Source organism: Triticum dicoccoides, chromosome 7A (genome assembly GCF_002162155.2).
Source record: "Triticum dicoccoides isolate Atlit2015 ecotype Zavitan chromosome 7A, WEW_v2.0, whole genome shotgun sequence".
NCBI lineage: Eukaryota > Viridiplantae > Streptophyta > Magnoliopsida > Poales > Poaceae > Triticum > Triticum dicoccoides.
This window is the reverse complement of record NC_041392.1, coordinates 457,533,917-457,558,242: the sequence shown is the minus strand read 5'-3', so window position 1 is coordinate 457,558,242 and position 24,326 is coordinate 457,533,917. Positions and strand designations below refer to the sequence as shown.

At 43.7% G+C, this 24,326-nt stretch overlaps 1 protein-coding gene across 1 annotated transcript; it reads right to left on the bottom strand.

The window, feature by feature from the left end:
* Window positions 1-18,665: 18,665 nt before the first annotated feature.
* On the bottom strand, window positions 18,666-22,499 carry LOC119330696 (AT-hook motif nuclear-localized protein 1-like). The gene is made up of 5 exons (XM_037603813.1): window positions 21,438-22,499; window positions 20,482-20,549; window positions 19,763-19,894; window positions 19,509-19,670; window positions 18,666-19,252 (listed from the first exon to the last, which is right to left on the bottom strand). Exons 1-5 carry the CDS (start codon window positions 21,973-21,975, stop codon window positions 18,956-18,958), a joined length of 1,197 nt encoding a protein of 398 aa, XP_037459710.1. The 5' UTR covers window positions 21,976-22,499; the 3' UTR covers window positions 18,666-18,955.
* Window positions 22,500-24,326: the final 1,827 nt, after the last annotated feature.

The following is a 24,326-nucleotide window of genomic DNA, read 5'->3' as shown; positions in this document are numbered from 1 at the left end:
ATCCTGTTCATCAAATGACAACACATGCCTATGGTCAAGAAACTTAACCATCTTTGAATAACGAGCTAGTCAAGTAGAGGCATACTAGGGACACTTTGTTTTGTCTATGTATTCACACATGTATCATGTTTCTGGTTAATACAATTCTAGCATGAATAATAAATATTTATCATGATATAAGGAAATATATATAACAACTTTATTATTGCCTCTAGGGCATATTTCCTTCATACATGCATGACAGAAAACGTGACCTACTATGGCAAACACGTATCATCATGGAAGTGTATTTTTTTGTAGTGATTGATGTTATTTGTTGAGTCGAGAATGGACTTGAACGAACCTTCCGTGCTGGCCGAGGTGATAACGTAGCACCAATCAATGAGTTCCTCCACCGCGTCATCTTTCAAATTGGGGCAAGAATAACGTGGTCGTTTCCGGCCTGTTCCCTCCATGGAGAAGGTGATCGAACAATGGCAGAAGGAAGGGTGAAGGCAAATGGAGGGAGGAAGAGCGTGCGACAGCAGTTCCGAATCGTGAGGGAAAGGCGAAGAGGCGGTGGACGGTTGCCTGATACGTCTCCAACGTATCCATAATTTATGAAGTATTCATGCTGATATATTATCATTCTTGGATGTTTTACAATCATTTTATAGAAACATTTTTTGAATTTTTTATGGACCAGAAGACCACCAATGGGCCAGAGCAACACCTGGGGGTGCCCCGAGGGAGGCACAACCCACCAGGGCACGCCTGGGGGCCCAGGTGCACCCAGGTGGGTTGTGCCCACCTCGGCGGCCTCCCGCATCCCCTCTTTACCCTATAAATTCCCAAATATTCTGAAAACCCTCGGGGTTAACCTAGATCAGAAGTTCCGCCGCCGCAAGGCTCTGTAGCCACCGAAAACCAATCTAGACCCCGTTTCGGCACTCTGCCGGAGGGGGAAATCATCACCGGTGGCCATCTTCATCATCCCGACGGTCACCATGATGAGGAGGGGGTAGTCCACCCTCGGGGCTGAGGGTTTGTACCAGTAGCTATGTGTTTAATCTCTCTCTCTCTCTCATGTTCTTGAGATGTCATGATCTTGATGTATCGCGGGCTTTGTTAATATAGTCGGATCATATGGTGTTTTCCCCTCTCTATCTTGTTGTCATGAATTGAGTTTTTCCCTTTAAGATTTCATTATTATCGGATTGGATACTTTTATGGATTTGAGAAAATTTGATATATATATATCTTGCAATTGAATACTCATGGTGACAATGGGGTATCGTATTGATTCACTTGATATATGTTTTGGCACTCAACTCGCAGATTCCCGAGGTGACTTTGGGGTAATTGATACGTCTCCATCGTATCTACTTTTCCAAACACGTTTGCCCTTGTTTTGGACTCTAACTTGTATGATTTGAATGGAACTAACCCGGACTGACGCTGTTTTCAGCAGAATTACCATGGTGTTGTTTTATGTGCAGAAAACAAATATTCTCGGAATGACCTGAAACTCCACGGAACATCTTAGAAAAACAATAAAAAATCCTCGCCAAAGATGAAGACCAGGGGGCCCACACCCTTCTCACGAGGGTGGGGGGCGCCCCCCCTAGGGCGCGCCCCCCTACCTCGTGGGCCCCCTGGAAACCCTCCGACGCCAACTCCAACTCTATATATTTGCTTTCGGAGAGAGAAAAATCAGAGAGAAGAAATCATCGCGTTTTACGATACGGAGCCGCCGCCAAGCCCTAAAATCTCTCGGGAGGGCTGATCTGGAGTCCGTTCGGGGCTCCGGAGAGGGGGGTTTCGTCGCCGTCGTCATCATCAACCATCCTCCATCACCAATTTCATGATGCTCACCGCCGTGCATGAGTAATTCCATCGTAGATTTGCTGGACGGTGATGGTTGGATGAGATTTATCATGTAATCGAGTTAGTTTTGTCAGGGTTTGATCCCTAGTATCCATTATGTTCTGAGATTGATGTTGCTATGACTTTGCTATGCTTAATGCTTGTCACTAGGGCCCGAGTGCCATGATTTCAGATCTGAACCTATTATGTTTTCATGAATATATGTGAGTTCTTGATCCTATCTTGCAAGTCTATAGTCACCTACTATGTGTTATGATCCGGCAGCCCCGAAGTGACAATAATCGGGACCACTCCTGGTGATGACCATAGTTTGAGGAGTTCATGTATTCACTATGTGCTAATGCTTTGTTCCGATTCTCTATTAAAAGGAGGCCTTAATATCCCTTAGTTTCCAATAGGACCCCGCTGCCACGGGAGGGTAGGACAAAAGATGGCATGCAAGTTCTTTTCCATAAGCACGTATGACTATTTACGGAATACATGCCTACATTACATTGACGAATTGGAGTTAGTTCTGTGTCACCCTATGTTACGACTGTTACATGATGAACCACATCCGGCATAATTATCCATCACTGATCCGGTGCCTACGAGTTTTCCATATACTGGTTTACGCTTATTTACTTTCCCGCTGCTACTGTTACAATCACTACAAAATACCAAAAACATTACTTTTGCTGTCTTTACTTTTGTTGCCGCTACCACCACTATCATATTACTTTGCTACTAAACACTTTGCTGCAAATACTAAGTTTCCAGGTGTGGTTGCATTGACAACTCAGCTGCTAATACTTGAGAATATTCTTTGGCTCCCCTTGTGTCGAATCAATAAATTTGGGTTGAATACTCTACCCTCGAAAGTTGTTGCGATCCCCTACACTTGTGGGTTATCAAGACTAATTTCTGGCGCCGTTGCCGGGGAGCATAGATCTAGTCTTTGAGTCACTTGGGATTTATATCTGCTTATCATTATGAAGAACTTGAGAGATCCAAAAACCAAGATCTATCCCTCAACTACGAGGGGAGGTAAGGAACTGCCATCTAGCTCTGCACTTGATTCACCTTCTATTATGAGTAAGTTTGCGATACCTACACCTGCTTCTTCTATTCGTTCTGATATGCCGCATGTTATTGATGATGCCACTTCTGCTATGCATGATACTTATGATGAAATTGCTTCTATGTCTGATACTACTGTGTCCCTTGGTGAATTTCTTGATGAACAAATTGCTAGGGCTAGAGAAAAAGAAATTATTGAATCTGAATACGATGATGATAGTGATGATGAAAATATGCATGTTATTCCTAAGGGCTATCTTTTTGATATGGAATCTTCTGCCGCTATTTTAGCTTGCAAGGATAGATATGAGCTTAAGAGGTTATTAATTAAATGGAACAAAGAATCACTTAGAGATAAAATGAAACCCGACCCTGCTTTTGCTACTTCACCTATATGTGTTCCTGATAAAGATTATGAATTCTCTGTTGATCCTGATATAATTACTTTGGTTGAATCTGATCCGTTTTATGGCTATGAATCTGAAATTGTTGTGGCACATCTTACTAAGTTAAATGATATAGCTGCCCTGTTCACTAATGATGAGAGATCGCGTTACCTCTATTTACTCAAAATATTTCCGTTCTCATTAAAGGGTGATGCTAAGATATGGTTTAATTCTCTTGATCTTGGTTGTGTGCGTAGTCCCCAGGATATGATTTATTACTTCTCTGCTAAATATTTCCCTGCTCATAAGAAATAAGCTGCCTTGAGGGAAATATACAACTTTGTGCAAATTAAAGAAGAGAGTCTCCCACAAGCTTGGGGGAGGCTTCTCAAGTTACTTAATGCTTTGCCTGATCATTCTCTTAAGAAACCTGAAATACTTGATATCTTTATAACGGACTAACCGATGCTTCCAGAGATTACCTGGATAGTTGTGTTGGTTCTCTTTTCAGGGAAAGAACACCGGATGAAGCTGAAATTCTATTGAATAATATGTTGACAAATGAAAATAATTGGGCACCTCCTGAGCCAGCTCCTGAGCCAGCCCCTGCTCCAATTACTGAGCCTATTCCTAAACCAACTCCGAAGAAGAGAGGTGTTCTATTTCTCAGTCCCGAAGATATGCAAGAGGCAAAGAAATCTATGAAAGAGAAAGGTACTAAAGCTGAAGACGTTAAGAATTTACCTCCTATTGAAGAAATACATGGTCTTAATTCACCGCCTGTTGAAGAAACTTATGATCTCAATTCCTTATTTATTGAAGAACCTCCTGACCCCGATATCCCGACACAGGTAGTAAAGGTAAATTCTCTCTATAGATATGATAAAGCTGAAGTTCCTCCTACTAAAATTGCTAGTCAGCGCTTGGATGAGTTTGATAACTTTATGTTTAAGCAAGACGACTTTAATGCTTATTTTGGTAGACAATTAAAAGAAAGTGCTTATATGATTAGACGCTTGGGTGATTATATGGCTAATATTAAAGGTGAACTTAAACTTGTTAGCAAACATGCTTCTATGGTTACCACGCAAGTAGAACAAGTACTTAAGGCTCAAAAAGAAGTGCTTGATGAAATTAATAGAAAGAAAAATGATTATGCTGTTAGAGTGGCTACTAGAACGGGTAGAATGACTCAGGAACCTTTGTATCCTGAAGGCCACCCTAAGAGAATCGAGCAAGATTCTCACAGAAATAATATTGATGTTCCTAGTTCTTCTAAAAAGAAGAAAAAGAAAAATGATAGAACTGTGCAAACTTCTAGTGAACCTATTGCTGAACCACCTGATAATCCAAATGATATCTCTATGTCTGATGCTGAAACACAATCTGGTAATGAACATGAACCTAATGAAAATATTAATGCTGATGTTCATGATGATGCTCAACCTAGTAATAATAATGATGTAGAAATTGAACCTGTTGTTGATCTTGATAACCCACAATCAAAGAATCAATGTTATGATAAAAGAGACTTTCTTGCTAGGAAACATGGTAAAGAAAGGGAACCTTGGGTTCAGAAACCCATGCCTTTTCCTCCAAAACCATCCAAGAAAAAGGATGATGAGGATTCTGAGCGCTTTGCTGAAATGATTAGGCCTATCTTTTTACGTATGCGATTAACTGATGTGCTCAAAACAAATCCTTATGCTAAATATATGAAGGATATGATTACTAATAAAAGAAAGATACCAGAAGCTGAGATTTCCACCATGCTTGCTAATTATACTTTTAAGGGTGGGATACCAAAGAAACTTGGAGATCCCGGAGTACCTACTATACCTTGCTCCATTAAAAGAAATTATATTAAAACTGCTTTATGTGATCTTGGAGCCGGTGTTAGTGTTATGCCTCTCTCTTTATATCGTAGACTTGACTTGAATAAGCTGACACCTACCGAAATATCTTTGCAAATGGCTGATAAATCAACTGCTATACCTGTCGGTATTTGTGAGGATGTGCCTGTTGTGGTTGCAAACGTTACTATTTTAATGGGCTTTGTTATACTTGATATTCTCGAGGATGATAGTTTGTCTATTATTCTTGGAAGACCTTTTCTTAATATTGTAGGGGCTGTTATTGATTGCAACAAAGGCAATGTCACTTTTCATGTTAATGGTAATGAGCATACGGTACACTTTTCGAGGAAACAACCTCAAGTTCATAGTATCAACTCCATTGGAAAAATTCCATCGATTATAATTGGATGTTTTGAATTTCCTCTCCCTACTGTCAAGAAGAAATATGATATACTTATTATTGGGGATGTGCATATCCCCGTTGAGGTAACTTAGTGTTATTCAAAATTTCTCCGGTTTCATGATTATCGGAATGAGTTTGTTAACAAGACTTGATCAACCTTGTTAGTGGATTCTTTTTGATGAGCATGAGATGTATGAAACTAGAAGCACAAACTTCTGTACCCTCTTTATATTTTCTGTCATTTAGTATAAATAAAGTAAAAATATTATTTTTCTGTCTGTTTCCTGACTTATCCGTGCAATATAAAAATATCCCGAAAATAGAAGTCGTCAGAATGACATGCCAATTTAATATGATTTTTTCGGGAATATTTGAGGATTTACTGTGCAAAAATCACCGCGGGAGGAGCTGCCACCTGGCCACGAGGGTGGTGGGTGCCCCCCCCTATAGGGCGCGCCCCCCTGCCTCGTGGGCCCACGGTGGCCCTCCTCCACTTATCCCAGCACCCATCATCTTCCTGTCTCACACAAACCCGAAAAACCAACTCAAGCACGAGTTCCAGCCACTTTTGTTGTGATTTTCGATCTCCTTACTCAAAGCACCTCTCGCAAAACTGCTTGGGGGGATTGTTCCTTGGTATGTAACTCCTCCATTGGTCCAATTAGTTTTTGTTCTAGTGCTTTATTCGTTGCAAATTTGTGCTGCATAGGTGACCATGTTCTTGAGCTTGCATGTCAAATTTATATGGTTCCAAGTAGTTCTAATGCTTGATATAGGCTCTAGGCACTTGTAGGAGTAGTTGCTATTAGTTTTATTAAAGTTGGTTCACTTTTGTTTGAAGTTACTAAAAATTTCAGAATTTTTCAGAATATAATGAGGAGATTTTTGAGGGGCTCATCGAGCCAAAGCTCGAAGGAAAAGGCACCGAAGCCTAAGTATAATTTGCCGCACACCACGGAGATTCGGGCGTGTGAATGGCCCTTTGAGGATTTCTTGAGAGCAGTCGGTATCTATGAAGATTTTCATGAATTGGCTCACAATGCAGGCCTCATCGCTTTCCTCCACGACCAATGCGATCAGTATCTCTTACTCACAAATACCTTTGTGCAAAACTTTCAATTTCATTCTAGGAACTCACCACCTACGGTGGAGTTTCATTTATATGATGAGCATAAGGAGATGTCACTTTATGATTTCTGTCGGATCTGTTTAGTCCCTTTTGAGGGCAAGACAGAAGAACCACATCATGATGATGTGGAGAGATTTATTAATAATATCACTATAGGAGAAACCAGGAAGGTTTCCGATGCACGAATCACTAGCATACATTTTCCTGTTTTATGTTACTTTTCATTATTTGCTAGTCGTTGTTTAATTGGACAGGGAAACTGTGGAAACCTTAGTATCCCTGATATAATTATTCTACTTCAAGGTTTATACAGTGATAACACTTTTAGTATGGGCGGTATTATTGCTAGACGGTTAAATATGAACCGTACTAAGGGCCCCATCTTTGGAGGCATTTATGCTACACGCCTAGCCACACATTTTAACATACCTATTAGGCATGCTGAGAAGGAAGAAAAGGTGCTGCCCTGTGTTTACCTAGATCATAAAAGTATGGTGGCACAAGATTTCATTGTTAAGAATAGGGCAGGGGAGCTTAAATATCAATTGTTCTTTAATAAACATCATCCTGAGACTATTACCTTGCCTGCTCCTTCTTTGTTTGATTTGACTGTAGGCACATATGTTATTCCGTTGACGGCTATTCACGCCTACCGGAACCCTGCACCAACCGGGGAGCCAGAACAGGAACCACAAGATGAGCCTCCACGACAATCTGTTTATTCTTGGGATCCAGAGATGACTGTCAGCCAGTGGCAGTCAGAGTCTTCTTCTTCATCGCAGTACGACCCCAACAACTATTATTATGGATATCCGCCAGGCCAGCCGTGGCCATAGACCAACTTAGGCCAAAAGCCTAAGCTTGGGGGAGTATGTATTTCTCACCGACATTACATTTATGTTCACACACACTCATTGCTAGATGTTGGTGCTCATACTTTTTCACTGTAATATCCATGCTAGTTTATTCACTTTCCTGCTTTCTTCTTGTGTCTTTGTTAAACCTTAAGAAAAACAAAAAATTAGTAGTAGTTTATTTTTTTGCTATAGTAGTAATAATTAAAAATAAAACCCAAAAACATTTCCCGTTCTTCTTTTGCTAGTTGGGAGCTTTCCTGTGTAAATAGTTTTATTTCTTTTCTTTTCTTTGGGGGTCAGTAGGAGAAGACCATAATTAAATTGTTGAAGTGACTTTTATATGCATTATTACTGAATTAACCAAAGAGCCCATATCGCCTTGTCTTCTCCTGTTTATTGAATGCTCGCAGATTCCAGCTTAGTCCAATGCACGTGCACTCTTATTATTATTCACACTGTTCGGTCGTGCAAGTGAAAGGCAATTATGATGATATATGATGGGCTGACTGAGATGAGAAAAGCTGGTATGAACTCGACCTCTTTTGTTTTTGTAAATATGATGAGTCCCGCATTCTTGATTCAGCTTATTATGAATAAACATGTTTGCAATGACAATTAGAGATCATAGTTGCTTGTGCCATGCTTGATTAGCTATGAGTTATAATGATTCACCTTGTGTGCCAACATGCTATTGAGATGGTTATGATGTGGTATGATGGGGTGGTATCCTCCTTTGAATTATTTAAGTGACTTGACTTGGCACATGTTCACGCATGTAGTTGAAACAAATCAACATAGCCTTCACAATATTTATGTTCATGATGGATTATATCCTACTCATGCTTGCATCCAATGTTTATTAATTTTAATGCATGTACATGGCTGTTGTCGCTCTCTAGTTGGTCGCTTCCCAGTCTCTTGCTAGCCTTCACCTGTACTAAGCGGGAATACTGCTTGTGCATTCAATCCCTTAAAACCCAAAGTTATTCCAGATGAGTCCACTATACCTTCCTATATGCAGTATCTACCTGCCGTTCCAAATAATTTGTATGTGCCAAACTCTAAACCTTCAAATAAACATTCTGTTTTGTATGCTCGAATAGCTCATGTATCAACCAAGGTTGTCCTTATCTCCCGTGTTAGGTGGGTTATTCTCAAGAGGAGTGGACTCCGCTCCTCACTCACGAGAAAATGGCTGGTCACCGGGATGCCCAGTCTCATGCTTTATGCAAACTAAATCAAAATTAATTGCAAACAAAACTCCCCCCGGGACCTGATGTATGTTGGGGGCACTCGTTGTTTCGAGCAAGCCATGGATTGATGTTTGTTGGTGGAGGGGGAGTATAAACTTTACCATTCTGTTTGGGAACCGCCTATAATGTGTTTAGCATGGAAGATATCGCCATCTCTTAGTTGTTCCGTTGACAATGAAAGTATACCGCTCAAAATACAATTTATCTCTATTTCAAAACCGAGCTCTGGCACCTCTATAAATCCCTGCTTCCCTCTGCGAAGGGCCTATCCATTTACTTTTATGCTGAGTCATCACCCTCTTATTAAAAAGCACTAGCTGGAGAGCACAGCCGTCATTTGCATTAGTCACTATTAATTTATGTTGGGTGTGACTATGATTGGATCTCTTTTACCATGAATTACAATGTCTAGTCAGTCCTTGATCTTTAAAGGTGCTCTGCATTTATGTTTTGCGGTCTCAGAAAGGGCTAGCGGGATACCATCTTGTTATATCATATTATGATTGTTTTGAGAAAGTGTTGTCATCCGAGATTTATTATTATGACTTGCTAGTTGATTATGCTATTGATACGAGTAATTATGAGACCTGAGAATTATTGCAAATGTGGTTAGTTATGATCTATGCTGAAATCTTGAATGCTGGCTTGACATAGTTACAACAACAAGAGCAAACAGAGTTTGTAAAAGTTTTTCTTTCTTTCTTTCAGTTTATCAACTGAATTGCTTGAAGACAAGCAAGGGTTTAAGCTTGGGGGAGTTGATACGTCTCCGTTGTATCTACTTTTCCAAACACTTTTGCCCTTGTTTTGGACTCTAACTTGTATGATTTGAATGGAACTAACCCGGACTGACGCTGTTTTCAGCATAATTACCATGGTGTTGTTTTATGTGCAGAAAACAAATATTCTCGGAATGACCTGAAACTCCACGAAACATCTTAGAAAAAACAATAAAAAAATCCTTGCCAAAGATGAAGACTAGGGGGCCCACACCCTTCTCATGAGGGTGGGAGGCGCCTCCCTAGGGCGTGCCCCCCTACCTCGTGGGCCCCCTGGAAACCCTCCGACGCCAACTCCAACTCTATATATTTGCTTTCGGAGAGAGAAAAATCAGAGAGAAGAAATCATCGCGTTTTATGATACGGAGCCGCCGCCAAGCCCTAAAACCTCTCGGGAGGGCCTATCTGGAGTCCGTTCGGGGCTCTGGAGAGGGGGATTCGTCGTCGTCGTCATCATCAACCATCCTCCATCACCAATTTCATGATGCTCACCACCGTGCGTGAGTAATTCCATCGTAGGATTGCTGGACGGTGATGGGTTGGATGAGATTTATCATGTAATCGAGTTAGTTTTGTCAGGGTTTGATCCCTAGTATCCATTATGTTCTGAGATTGATGTTGCTATGACTTTGCTATGCTTAATGCTTGTCACTAGGGCCCGAGTGCCATGATTTCAAATCTGAACCTATTATGTTTTCATGAATATATGTGAGTTCTTGATCCTATCTTGCAAGTCTATAGTCACCTACTATGTGTTATGAGCCGGCAACCCCGAAGTGACAATAATCGGGACCACTCCTGGTGATGACCATAGTTTGAGGAGTTCATGTATTCACTATGTGCTAATGCTTTCCGGTTCTCTATTAAAAGAAGGCCTTAATATCCCTTAGTTTCCAATAGGACCCCGCTGCCACAGGAGGGTAGGCCAAAAGATGTCATGCAAGTTCTTTTCCATAAGCATGTATGACTATTTACGGAATACATGCCTACATTACATTGACGAATTGGAGCTAGTTCTGTGTCACCCTATGTTATGACTGTTACATGATGAACCGCATCCGGCATAATTAACCATCACTGATCCGGTGCCTACGAGTTTTTTATATACTGGTTTACGCTTATTTACTTTCTCGCTGCTATTGTTACAATCACTACAAAATACCAAAAACATTACTTTTGTTGTCTTTACTTTTGTTGCCGCTACGACCACTATCATATTACTTTGCTACTAAACACTTTGCTACAGATACTAAGTTTCCAGGTGTGGTTGAATTGACAACTCAGCTGCTAATACTTGAGAATATTCTTTGGCTCCCCTTGTGTCGAATCAATAAATTTGGGTTGAATACTCTACTCTCGAAAGCTGTTGCGATCCCCTACACTTGTGGGTTATCAGTAATCTATGCATAGGGGTTGATGCATGTTCTTGTCTTTGTTTCTCTGGTAGAAATCTTGGGGCACTCTTTGAAATTCTTTGTGTTGGATTGAATATTATGAATCTGAATTTTTTTGGTGTTATTTTAGTACTAACTCTTGGTTAGGTCGATCGGAAAGAATAGCTTCGTGTTATTTTAGTACGAACTCTAGGGTAGATTGATCAGAAAGAATAGCTTTGAGGTGGTTTCGTACCCTACAAACAATTCTGCCTTATATTCTTCGCTAGATAGAAACTTTAGAGTGATTATTCATTGCACGTTGAGGGACGGTTATATGATCCAATTATATTAGCACTGTTGAGAGATTGCACTAGCGAAAGTACGGACCCTAGGCCTCATTTTCAAGCATTGCAATACCGTTGTTGTGACCGTTTACTATTTGCTACCTTTCTGTTTTCATTTATTCAGATTATAAAAAAATATTTCTACCATCAATATTACACTTTTATCACCATCTCTTCACCGAACTAGTGCACCTATACAATTTGCCATTGTATTGGGTGTGTTGGGGACACAAGAGATTTCTTGTATTTGGTTGCAGGGTTGTTTGAGAGAGACCATCTTCATCCTACACCTCCCACGAAATGATAAACCTTAAGTCATCCACTTGAGGGAAAATTGCTACTGTCCTACAAAACTCTGCGCTTGGAGGCCCAACACGAGTCTACAAGAATAAAGTTGCGTAGTAGACATCATTGCCATGGTACAAGAAGAGGCTAGTGGGGAGCGAACGGTTGCCACAGAGGTCACACACTGACGACAAGGCCGAGTGAACCGTATGCCGTATATCGGACACACCTTGATCTGGCTGACCGTTTCTTTTGTGTTGCCTAATCACAAACAGTTCATCTGAGTGAACCGTATGTTGTATATCACACACACCTTCATCTGGTTGCCCGTTTCTTTTGTTCCTCCTCATCGCAAATAGTTAATTGAACTGAACCCTATGCCATGCATCGCACACGCAAATAAAATCCAACCGTGTTTGATGCATCCGTCATCACAAATGTTTTGCACCTTTTTTGATGGTTTTTTTACACAACCGCTTGCGATTATTGCATCACACACAGTTTCGTCGAAGGGTCTCTGATCGTAGTGTCGCGTTAGCAGCATCTTGTAGTAGTGTGTCTAAGTATTAATCTCTTTAATTCAAATGATAGACTATTGCCCTGAATCAATTGTATGCTAATGTTCATACCATGAGAAGATTACCTTTTAAACATGCTAGGTAGCATTCAACATCAAAAATTCTGTTTTTATCATTCATCTACTCGAGGATAAATAGGAATTAAGCTTGGGAATGCTGATACATCTCCAATGTATCTATATTTTTTATTGTTTCATGCTATTATATTATCAATCTTGTAGGCTTTATATGCAATTTTATATCATTTTTGGGAACTAAGCTATTAACCTAGTGCCCAACGCTAGCTTCTGTTTTCGCCTATTTTATTGTTTCACATAAAACCATAAAAACGAAGTCCAAACGCGACAAAACTTTACACTATTTTTTTCTGGACCAAAAGGGACCCTAGAAGCTTCAGGAGGAGACCCGACGCCACACGAGAAGAGCACAAGCTCACATAGTGCGCCCCCAGGGGGCGGGCCGTCTGAACTTGTGGGCCCCTCACAACTCCGTTTGACCTAGTTCCAAGCCTATTAATTTCCGAAAATCCAGAAACCACCAGAGCGAGACCCAAAATAATTATTCCTTCGCCGCAAGCCTTTGTTCTTCTACAATCCCATCTGGAGGCCTCCGCTAGTACTATGCCAGAGGGGGAATGGACCGCGGAGGGCCTCTACATCAACCTTGCAGCACCTCCAATGATGTGTGGCTCTCTCTCTCTCTCTCTCTCTCTCTCTCTCTCTCTCTCTTTGATCTTTAATACAGTGTTCTCCTCGGAGTTCTATTCGATGTAATCTCCTTTTACGGTGTGTTTGTTGGGATCCGATGAATTGTGGATTTATGATCAAATTAATCATTGAAAGTAAATTGAGTTATATTCTGAACTTTATTATCTGTGATTGTTATAGCTATGTAATGCTTTCCAATCTATGAGTTTTATTTGGCCTTGTTGATGATTTGATCTTCAGTGGAAGTGGTGCATATTAGTAGGTTCGATCTTGCGGTGTCCTCACCTCATAACAGAAGGGGTAGCGAGGCTCGTATTTGTATTGTTTCTACTAAGGGTGAAATGACGGGGTTCGGTCATATTGATTGGTCTTACTTTGTCTATATTATGTCATCAAGACCAAGCATTACTCTATTTCTTATGAACTTAATACCTAAAGAGGCAAGCATAGAAGCGCTCTTGAAGTGGAGTAATAGCAGCAGATGCAAACGGATGTCGGTCTACTTGTCACATACATAATGTCTATGTATTGATCATGCCATGAATAACATCATAACTATGCGCTTTTCTATCAATTGTCCAACAATAATTTATTTACCCATCGTATGCTATGTTCTTGAGAGATGCCTCTAGTGAAAACTATGGCCCAGGGTATTCACCATATTTACTAAAACCCTAAAAAGTCACTACAATTTATTTACTTTTATTTCCTTTTGCAATTTATATATCTATCACTATTAGAATTAATCCTTGCAATTAACGAGTACAAGAGGATTGACAACCCTCTTGCCCGCATTGGGTGCAAGTATTTTGTTTGTGTGTGTGTTGGTACTGTCTACCTTTGTCTGTGTGAATCTCCTATTGGTTTGATAACCTTGGTTCTCTATTGAGGGAAATACTATCCGCTACAATATTGCTTCTCCCTTCCTCTTTGAGGAAAATCTCAACGTAGCTCACAAGTAGTAAGTAGCAACAATACAAATATGTGCCTCACCCTTTTTGTCACTGTGTAAGACTAACCGCAAGATTGAACCTACCACAAAGCACTCTCCCACTGAAGATAAATAAATCTACTTGGCCAAAGAAGAACATAGATTGAGAAGAAGTACAAAGCTATAAAATTACGCGGTAAATGAATTTCAAGAGACTCAAATAGTTCAATGGATAATTCTGATCATAGACCCACAATTCATCGGATCCCAACAAACACGCCATGAAAGATTACATCGGATCGATCTCAGAGGAGATCATTGTATTAAAGAGAGAGAGAGAGAGAGAGAGAGAGAGAGAGAGAGAGAGAGAGAGAGAGAGAGAGAGAGAGAGAGAGAGAGAGATCTAGCTACTACTTTGGGCCCGAGGTCCTGCAGTAATTACTCACACATCATCATGGAGGCAGCAAGGTTGATAAAGATTGCCTCCACAATGGCTTCCCCCTCCGGTAGGTCACGGAAATAGGGCTCCATATGGGATCGCTTTGGAATAGAGGCTTGCAGCGATAGCAAAATTGTTTCCGGCCTCGCTCCAAGGGTTTTGGAATATATGGTAATTTACTGGCCCGAAAATAGGGCAAATGAAGCATCAGGGTGCCCACAAAGCCAGGCTGGCGCGCCTACCCCCTGGGCACGCCACCTGGGATTGTGGCCCCATCATGTGTCTTCTGGTCTCTCCGCGAAGCTTCTAGGATCTCTTATATTCTACAAAAAAATTGCCATGAAGTTTCATCGTGTTTGGACTTCGGTAGGTACGGTTTTTCTGTGAAACAAAAAACATGCAAAAAAATATGAACTGACACTGGACACTAAGTTAATAGGTCAGTCCATAAAAATAATATCAAATGACATATAAAGCATACAAAAGTGATTATATAATAGCACAAAACAATAAAAAAATTATAGGTACATTAGAGATGGATCACACGCGCGTCACACCAAGGCGGATGGTCTCCAGTTTGTTCCACGCCTCCTTGGTCGTGCCCTTGGCTGCGAGCGTGGCCATCATCTCCGGCGGCACCCTGCATAGAATGGCCTCGAGGGCAAGCTGGTCGTCGTTGCAGATGGCGGTGCTGATCTCGATGGCCTGCCAGAGGTGGCGGTCCTCAAGCATCACCTCCATCGGAAGGGCCCAATCCCTGAGCACTGACCAGGTCGTGCCGTCGCAGCCCTCACGCATGAGGCGGGTTTGCATGATCTGTCCCGGCTCTTCGTCGTCGCCGGATACACGCTCGCAGTGTGGCGATCTGCTTGAGTTTGACGTCGTCGCCATCGTCTAGGTATGCTCTGATGCTAATTATTATCCCTAATCTCGAGCACGTATCAATGGAGGATTTAACAAAAATGAGACAGGTTGGTTTTGGTGGAACATACAACTTGCCATATTTTATCCTTCCTCTATTTATTCTGTTCAAAAACAAAAGCACGTCGTGATGCAACCCCCATCTACCGATCATGTCATCCCACGATCGAGAGCATGCCTCGCATGGCCAACTCCTACACCACGAGATTGCACCCGATCACGTCTTCAGGCCAAGCTAGCAGAAAACCCCCACAATTGCTAACTGCCAAAATGGTGGCCATGGCAGCGAAACTGCACTTACGTTGTCACGCTCGTTTTTTTGCTTTTTATGAAAAAGATTAGATCTATTATAAAATTTCGCCGAAAGTATAAAGCATCTCAAACATAATAAAAGTTACATCGAGATTCTGAGACCACCAAACGACCACGATGCAGCCAATGTCGATGTTCCTTATCGGAGTCGGCTTGACCTTGCTGATGACAGTCAGAAAGTCTACGTTGCCCCTAAGGATCAGGGCCCTGGAGCCGCAATCATCGCCGTTGAACCCTTGCATAGATCCAAAGTATCTGACACCAAATCACACCACATGACGAGAAAACTTAACCTCGCTTCCCAAGGAGACAACATGAATCTATGGCGGAGTTTCGTCAACTACATCCAGAGAGGCGAACTCGGAGAGAATCGGAGCCCGGAAGACAAACTCGAAGAAGAAGCGTTGTTATCCACACGAGCGCCGCACTCGCGAGGACTAAAATGCCTTGACCTAAACTACTAACCAACGAAGGCACCGGGATTCCCCTCCCCGCCACTCGCTGCCAGAGTGGCAGGCAGAAGGGGGGCAAATCCATGGACTCGCCATTGAAGCTTGGAGGGAAGAATTTGGCCTAGCTGTCTAGGGTTAGGTGAGAAAACCGAGAGAAAGTCTAATAACACATGTTTTTAGACTATACGAGCTAGTTTATTTGCTTTCAAGACTCTTCATAATTTTTTTGTTAATATCTAATATATCGAACCAAAGACGCTCTGCGTGATCAAACGTTCCATTCCGGAGACAAATTCTGCCCTTTTTCGCGATGAAGTTGGTCTCGATGAGACCATGGAAGGAAACAAAAGGCAAAACTTTGGAACGTGAATGCGTCACGCGCGTCGTCTCTACTCTGAAGACGCATGCCTCGATCGATTTGCGCCAGCTAGCTAGCTGCCGGCGCGAAGCGAGTGCGAAACCCGAAGCGCGGGCCGTCGTCCACCTTTTTTGACTAAGTAGTACTGGCTCTGGATTAACTCTGTCTCTGGGTTGCTGCCTCCGCCTCTGCCTGTTGGATCTTTGCTGCTGTCTGCGCTGTAAAATCAGCAGTAGTAGTCGCTGTAACCAGGCCATACAGCAGCTGGATTAGTTTTAAAAAAACTACTACTACCACAGTACACGCAGTACATATGAGTTGGGCCAGCCTGTTTCCCTCACGCATTCCCTAAGCTTCAGGCTCCAAGGATCAAGAAGCAAAATATGTACAGCTTCGAGGTTCATGCGCCTTCTGCTCGGCAGCGCATGCATGCACGCACTTTCTTCCTCACTTAATTAGTGTATCTCACTCAATAACCCTGGACAGATGTCCGTGGAATTCTCGCACTCGAGACGGTGCTGGGGAGAGAGGACTTGCAAGTGGTGACAACAATTTTGAGAACAAGTGGCGCAGCAGACCGTGTAATTATAGAATTTAGAGTTATGTTTTTCTCTCGCGGCTCAAGCTGATTAGGAGGAGTACAAGCATCGATTGAGTGGGATGGCACCAAATAAAAGCATCCAGACATGTGGAGAATCTTCAGGCTCTAATTGCTTCTCCGTGTCTGTCCTAGTACTCTACCACAATTAGCGCAGAGAGTGCGGCTTAACCAAAAAGCCATCTGCCCGTAATCACGTGCACGCATGAGCCGCTGGATTCGCATGCATGCATGCATGCACTGCCTCGCGTTTGTCTGTCTGGCACGCGTGGCTTTCCATGCACGCTCCCGCTTTGTCCCCTTGCTAATCTGCTGCCCAGCTCAATCATCACATGCCCGCCCCTTAAGACCAGGCCACTGTCACTGCATGCTCCCTCTCCTTTGTCCTAATCCGCCTGTTTACTCACTTGTTTATGAGAGCAAGTTAGGCTATTGTTTCCACCATGCACGGGAGGAACTTCCCTTTAATCAGCTATAGAGTAGTACATCACTTGTTTATTAGGGCAAGTTAAGCTGCTCTTTCCAGCGAGGGCTAATCATGCTGGCCACACATGCTCTTGACCGCCATCGTCGGCGACCATGACCTCTTTTCAGGGTTTTGACCACACCTATAGCTTAGCTGGGTGATATGGCCGGAGAAGAGCATATGCGAATAAATGTATAGGTATCTTTTTTTCAAAAATGCTGAATGGAACTCGGCCTTTATGTACGCCGAATTTAAAATGATCAAAATTCATATTTGCAGGTTTTAGAAAAAAGATACACATATACTCACTCCGTCCATGAATAAGTGTACATCTACCATTTGTCTTAAGTCAAAGTTTTAAAACTTTGACCAACTATATACAAAAGATTAGCAACATATATGACATCAAATTGGTATTTCATGAAAGTAAATTTCAAAATGGATCTACTAATACTAATTTGGTGCAAAAAACTGCTACTTTTCTCTATAAAGCCGGTCAAAATTTCAAAACTTGAACTTAGGACCAAAACTAGATGTACACTTATTCATAGACGGAGGGAGTACTTAGAGACATAATGTACAAGCGTGTAAATTTTTAGGACAAAATAGATTAAAATGAGTGCTAAGGCTAGTCGTAATGAGAGTATCATAACTAGTATCATGCATGCCAACTAGGCAATTTTGATGAGGCGGTATGGAATTAAATGAAGAAAGAGATGATTGAGTATTATACTATGATACTGTATCATAATAAATGTTATGCTACTATGTCTCATGCATGTCAATAAATAAAGTCATCTATGATACTAGTATATGATATTATGCATTAGGAAGATAGTATCACACACTAGTATCATATGCATGATACTAGCTTATGATACTACCCATTACAAGCAGCCTAAAAACTCAAATATGGCTTTTCAGTACACGCACTACTCATTCTCAAAGTCCATGATTTTTTTTCTCGAAAGAGAAGTCTATGATTTTTTTTCTTTTCGCAGCTCACATTTCAGGGTACCTCGTCCTGAAATTTAACACATACACATCACATCCTTATATGCTTGTACATTTTTTTAAGATTTTTTTGAAACGGAGAAGTTTGAATTTTTCCAAAACGCCATACTTACGTATTCTTGACAATAAATACATTGATCAACATGATGTTTCTCGCAAAGCTTCCAAAACACAATTTCAACATGAGCATGTGTCACCGGTTTGGTAAATGAAGCCTTAGTAGTACTAAAGCAACTTCAGATTGATTGGCGAATCATGATCAGCGAAAGGAGACAGTAGCACAGCAAGAACAGTTGTGAGAAAAACTCTAACTCAAAATTAATCCATGTAATCCAACAGATGAAGTAGGCCTAAGAGGCTAAGACACACTAACAATAGAAGTGTAGCTACACAATGTCCAACAAGATCGACAGGTACTAACGTCACATAGCTACAGCAAATGCAGTTAGACTCTTGAGCTGCCCGACAGAAAACCTAGTGGGGTTTTTGAAAACCAACCTAGTGGATACATCTTTTACATGTCAGAAAGGAAATGCACCACACAGAGACTCTGTGGATGAATTCCTCGGGTTTGGCTCGATGGGCTTCAGGATCCAGAGGCAGTGAGGTTCAGATCGCCCGACGATGCGCTTCTTGATGCCTCGGCAGGAGCCGACTGAACAACGGTGGATGCCCAGTTCTGGTCTGCGCTGTACGCTGAAGAAGTTACGACGTTCATTCTTGGGGCGGCCGAGCTGTGCTGCCCTTGCTCGCTGCTGTGCGTATCCGCACTAGAGAGCTGAACAGCAGGGGGTGCCTGGCTAAGGATTGGTGCCGCGACCACCCTCGCCTTCTTCTGCTTCGGTTCCATCGGATAGCTTGGCAGGAAGCTTCCCACGACAATCTGGCAATCAGATTCAATGATGTTCAGTTACGTTTTGCAGGAGATATACAACTACTATTACACATTTGACCATCTTGCTGATAAATGAAAATCGAATGGTCAAATGCCGTGAAAATCGACCTTTTTTACCGAAATGTTACTTTTTTTTAGAGCCCGAAATGTTACTTGTATATATCAAGATAAGCGGAGAATTTGATTTAGTATACAGACCAAATTCATAGGTGTTCAAATCATTATGATAGATAAGTAGCAGCACCTGAACAGGACTAGCCGCTACCAGAAGGCCAGCAACTCCACCACCGACAACACGACCATCTGGGCTGGCAAGAGAAACACTCATTCCACCTGACCGACTTCGTGCGCCACTGTTTTCAGTTGGCATGAAGGAACCAGACAAGGACAGCAACTCAAAGCGTCCCTACAGACAAAGTAGGAGGGCTGAGTCTTTACACATGTAGGCGAAATAGCTTCGTAATAAGGTATTACGTGCATTAGAGTGAATGAACACACCTCATAAGTTAACGTGCCGCCAGAGGAGTCGGGTTGACGAAGTGTAACATTTGATATCACACCGTTAGCAGAGAGAATACAAATAGCTCGCGGTCCTTGTTGAGAAAATGATATAACCTTCATCGTCACATCCTGAATCAACATGCAACAACTATCAGCACCACTGATAATTAAGCTCTTCATAAAAAAAACACTTTATTTGGTAGTTATCCAGGGATTGGTAAGAGTAGCAATGGTTGAACATGCAGAAGTATAAGTAATCAAATTTGGGAGAGACAAGTCTAAAGGTAAAAACACAATTCATGGATAATACTAGTCTATCAGATGTATATTGTACTATGTATAACACTAGTTTCAAAATCTGGCAAAGCCTTTTGAGATAGAGCAGCATATTTGCTCTTTCAAATTAAGTTTCAAGATGAGAACCAACTAGTGCTGGATGGTTAAGATGAGAACCAATTACTGAAATTATTTTTTCAGTGACTTCGACCCGGTCTTCAGTAGGTGCTGTGTGAGTGCGTGTGTGTGTGTGGTGGTGTGAGTGTGTGCGTGCGTCTACATTGTAATCTGTGCTTCTCAAAAAAAAAGTTTTAAGATCAGATAAAATGCATGCTAGTCAGAATAGCTTTGCGGACAAGAATGCATACAAGTTGACCAGGCTGAAAAACATCCAATGTAAGCTACAAGCCATGACTTAAAAGGAAGCATTGGAATCATACCTCACCAGGAGCAACAGTGATGATATGAGGAGTGAAATTCCCACCAGCAGAACAAGCCACCATGTCACCTACAAGCACATGCTGCGGTTAACAGACTGAACTGACACCAGAATATGACAAAGCGAAGTGAAAGTTCCAGGTGGCCTAAGATCATCTGTTTGCAGAAAACAGGTGATCCAGTAGCCCATTCAATGCAAACATAAGTAACCATTAATCATTTTACGCCGAATCCTTGTATGTTATGCTACAGATTCATGACGCTTGACAAAACTGTTTCACCCCAACCATTCCCAATTGAACTAGCAGACTCACAAACCAGGTCGGACAGGAGCCGGGACAATTATACATTGCCGTTGCGCGTTGTCATCACGGCAGAGGCAGCGATGACTGGGGCTACCAAGGGAGGAGAACCTCCATCCTAACTGTGGGGATCTTGTTATGATCCATCTCCGTATTTGGCTCCAGAATCTGTAAACACCAGCAGCAGCATCACCATGCCACCATGCCTCCCCCACGGCGGCAAGAACCCCACCAGAGAAAAGAAGAGAACAGCAAAGAGGCCCTAAGGATTCAGTAAGGATATGCCTCCACCTGGCCCCTACTTGCTCCCAGAGCTTCGAATCTTGTATGACCGTGGACCTGATCATGGATGGAGGCGTGGCGAGGAGACAAGAAATATTCGGATAAGAGAGGGACAGACACAGACAGTGCCATGACAAGGAACGAACTACGGAGTGACGCACGACTTCGGCCATTTGCCCCTTGCAGCCACCATCTATTATTAGTATCATAATTTCTGAGACCTAATCTGCGGAATTTTCAGGAAATAATCCAGTTTTATTTTTTCCATGGAGGATTTGTGGATTGCGGCAAAAATTAGAAGTGTTATGCTCCTAGATTTTTCTGAACATTTTTGGGGGGTGGGGAAGAGAAGGGAGCACGAGAAGGATACCAACCAATGGAGCTGAAGTGGAAACCGAACTGCTGCTGCTGCGGCGGCTGGTGCAGCTGGTGGTGGTACGGCTTGGCCGCCGCGGCGGCGAAGTCGAGGGGCCGGCCCCTCCCGCGCTTCATGGCGGCGCCAACCGCGGCCGCAGGCGTGTACTGCCCCGCCGCGACGGCGGCCGACATCGGAGCCGAGGCGGAGATCGGCGTGGCGTTCAACGGCTGGATCAGGCTCCCGTCCGGCCCGTACTTCCTCGGCCTCCCCCGCTTCTTCCCCACCTTGACCAACGGCCCCGCGGACAGAGCCCCTCTCCCTGCGGCCGCCACCATCGCCGTCATCATACCCGGCGGCACAAACAGGCCGCTCGAGCTAACCATCTCCACCGGAGACGGTGCAGGTGCATGTGAAGCTGTCGGAGGCGGCGCAGATGCCGGTGACTGAAAGCTCACCGTAGCCTCCGGCACCACCGCCACCGCCGCTGCCGCTACCGGTGCAGCCGCAGGCGCAGTTGCGGTCGGAGAGCTCGCTTCCCCTGGATTGGCCTCCATGCGCGCAGCACTCGACACAGAAGCAGCTCCAACTAGGGCTTCCGACACGAGCTCCCGCCATTAGAGCTCCCACGCACCGACCCCATCTCGCACCACCTCCGGCTCCCTCCTTAAAACCCGCCTCCAAAAATCCCCAGAAAAAAATTAAAACACCGGGAAAAAAGCCCGCAAAAATAAAGCGAAAAATCCACAAATCCCAGGAACCAAAAACAAGACAGAATCCCTGCGCCGCAGCCGGGAGGCGAGAGGGGGAAGAAACCGGGAGCGAGCGAGCGGGCGAGCGAGGCCGGAATGCAAAACAAAAGGGGAGGAGACGCAGGAAATAAAAAGGCAAAACTAAAAGCAAAAAAGGGAGGGGAGGGGAGAGCGTGATACAAAAAACCGATTAAAAAAGGAAAAATAAACAAAATTATCGGGGCATTAAATTAGTGCCGCGTCCGGGGGGCGATAACAATAATAAAGAAATCGGACGCGAAATTGTCGCTGTACGCCCCAGGGCCGAGTTTTCAATGCGGAATTCGAAAACTGCCGTTCGGGAGGGAGGGGCAGAACGGGAAGTGGAAAATGTTTGGCTCTACGCGTTTAAACGGATAAAATGCTAAATGCGGGATTAGGGGCGGGGGAAGGGCGTGGTTCTGGGGGGGAATTTACGGGTGTGCCCCTGTGGGTGTGGGCTGGTCATCGGCGGCTGGCTTGTCGTTGCGTGCGGGGCTCCGGCGACTCAAAGGGGACAGACTCTACAGTGGAGTGAAAGGGGAAGCTGAGCTCAACTGGTCCGTGTGGAAGCAGCTTTTTTTTCGAAACGGAGGCATACGATTTGCCTCGTCGATTAATTAAGAAAAAAAGAATTGTCCAGTTAATTAACGGAAAACCGGGCGAAAACCGATACATATAGACCACATGCGGACTACTCATTAAGAAAGAAACCCCCTAACCCATGATCAACCTGACAACCATAATCCCTCACACTTCTACGTCGTAAAGAAACACCCAACGAAACCAAGGTTGAAGACAACGAACGACACCAAATTCACGGAGACGAGCCAATCCGAGATGGTGGTCAAAGAGACTGAGAATCATCCATTAAGCAGCCACGAACGCCATACCAAGGGCGTCACTCTTCTTGCCAATGCTCCTGAGAGCCTTCTTCACCTTCTTGATTTTGCACGTAGAAGATTCCTCCACTAGAAGGCAAGCAATCGTCTTGCCAGACCCAGGGCTAGCTGCCTCCGAGGAGGCGAGCAAGCCGCCAAGCTTCTTCCTGAAGACCGCCTCGTCAATACGTGCCAGCATATCTTCACGGTCAAAGACAGGCGGGCGGATGGACTTCGGCGCCTTAGAATGAGGTGCCAAAGCACCTACCTCATCAACCTCGGCACCGACAGACGCGACCTTATTCCTCACAGACACCGCCACCAGAACATTATCAGCCACGGGTACCACTGACACGATGAACTTTCGTGCCTCCAGTTGCCCACATGGCAGAGGTGAACCATGTAGTTGCGCCTCAAAATTAGGTGCCAAAGCACCTACCTCATCAACCTCGTCACCCACAGACATCACATGCCCCATCTCCTTCGGAAGCACCATTGAAAGAGGTGAAGTGGGCTCGCCACAACGCTCCTATAGCTCGGGCATAATCTGTAGCACTGGAGTCACAACCTCGTCGATGACTACACTCCCAGAGACAGACAACGACATAGGCCTCGACGACAGACATGAAGTAGCACGAGGGGAGAAATGTCCATAGAGGCTTGCTTCCTCCACAACTGAAGATCCAATCTAAATCTCAGGCAGCGGAGACACAACTGGCACAACCTCAAGTTTGGCGAGGGCGGCCTCCGCTCTCCCTAAAACACTCTCAACTCGCGCAAGGCAGTCAAGAAGCAACTCGGTCTCCTCGGCCAATCCAGATTGCACAGTCAAGACAGGCTGGAACGACACATCTGATGTGGTGCCTTCACTGGTGGGTGCAGGCGATGGAGCAGGACATTGGCGCGGCGAAGTTTGGTGAACAGGCTTCCTTGCACGGCAAAAGCGGGTGATGTGACCGGATCGAAGACAGTCCATGCATCGGATAGGATCCCTGCAAGAGTGTGCGCGATGACCTCGACAGAGGCACCGAAAACACCTATCTCTTAGCCATGCCGAAGGCGGGCGCCTCATATTGACAGCAGGGCAGCAGAAAGCGGCGAAAGTCGGGTGCCGCCTTCTTGAGACGAGCTGCCAGCCCTCCAACACATTCCCGCATGGAGTGTGACACTCAGGAATTGCCGGCGTCGCCTCACGGTCGAAACATCCTCGCCAATCTCCACAGGCCGGACGCACAGGAGGCGCCACCTTTTGTCGGT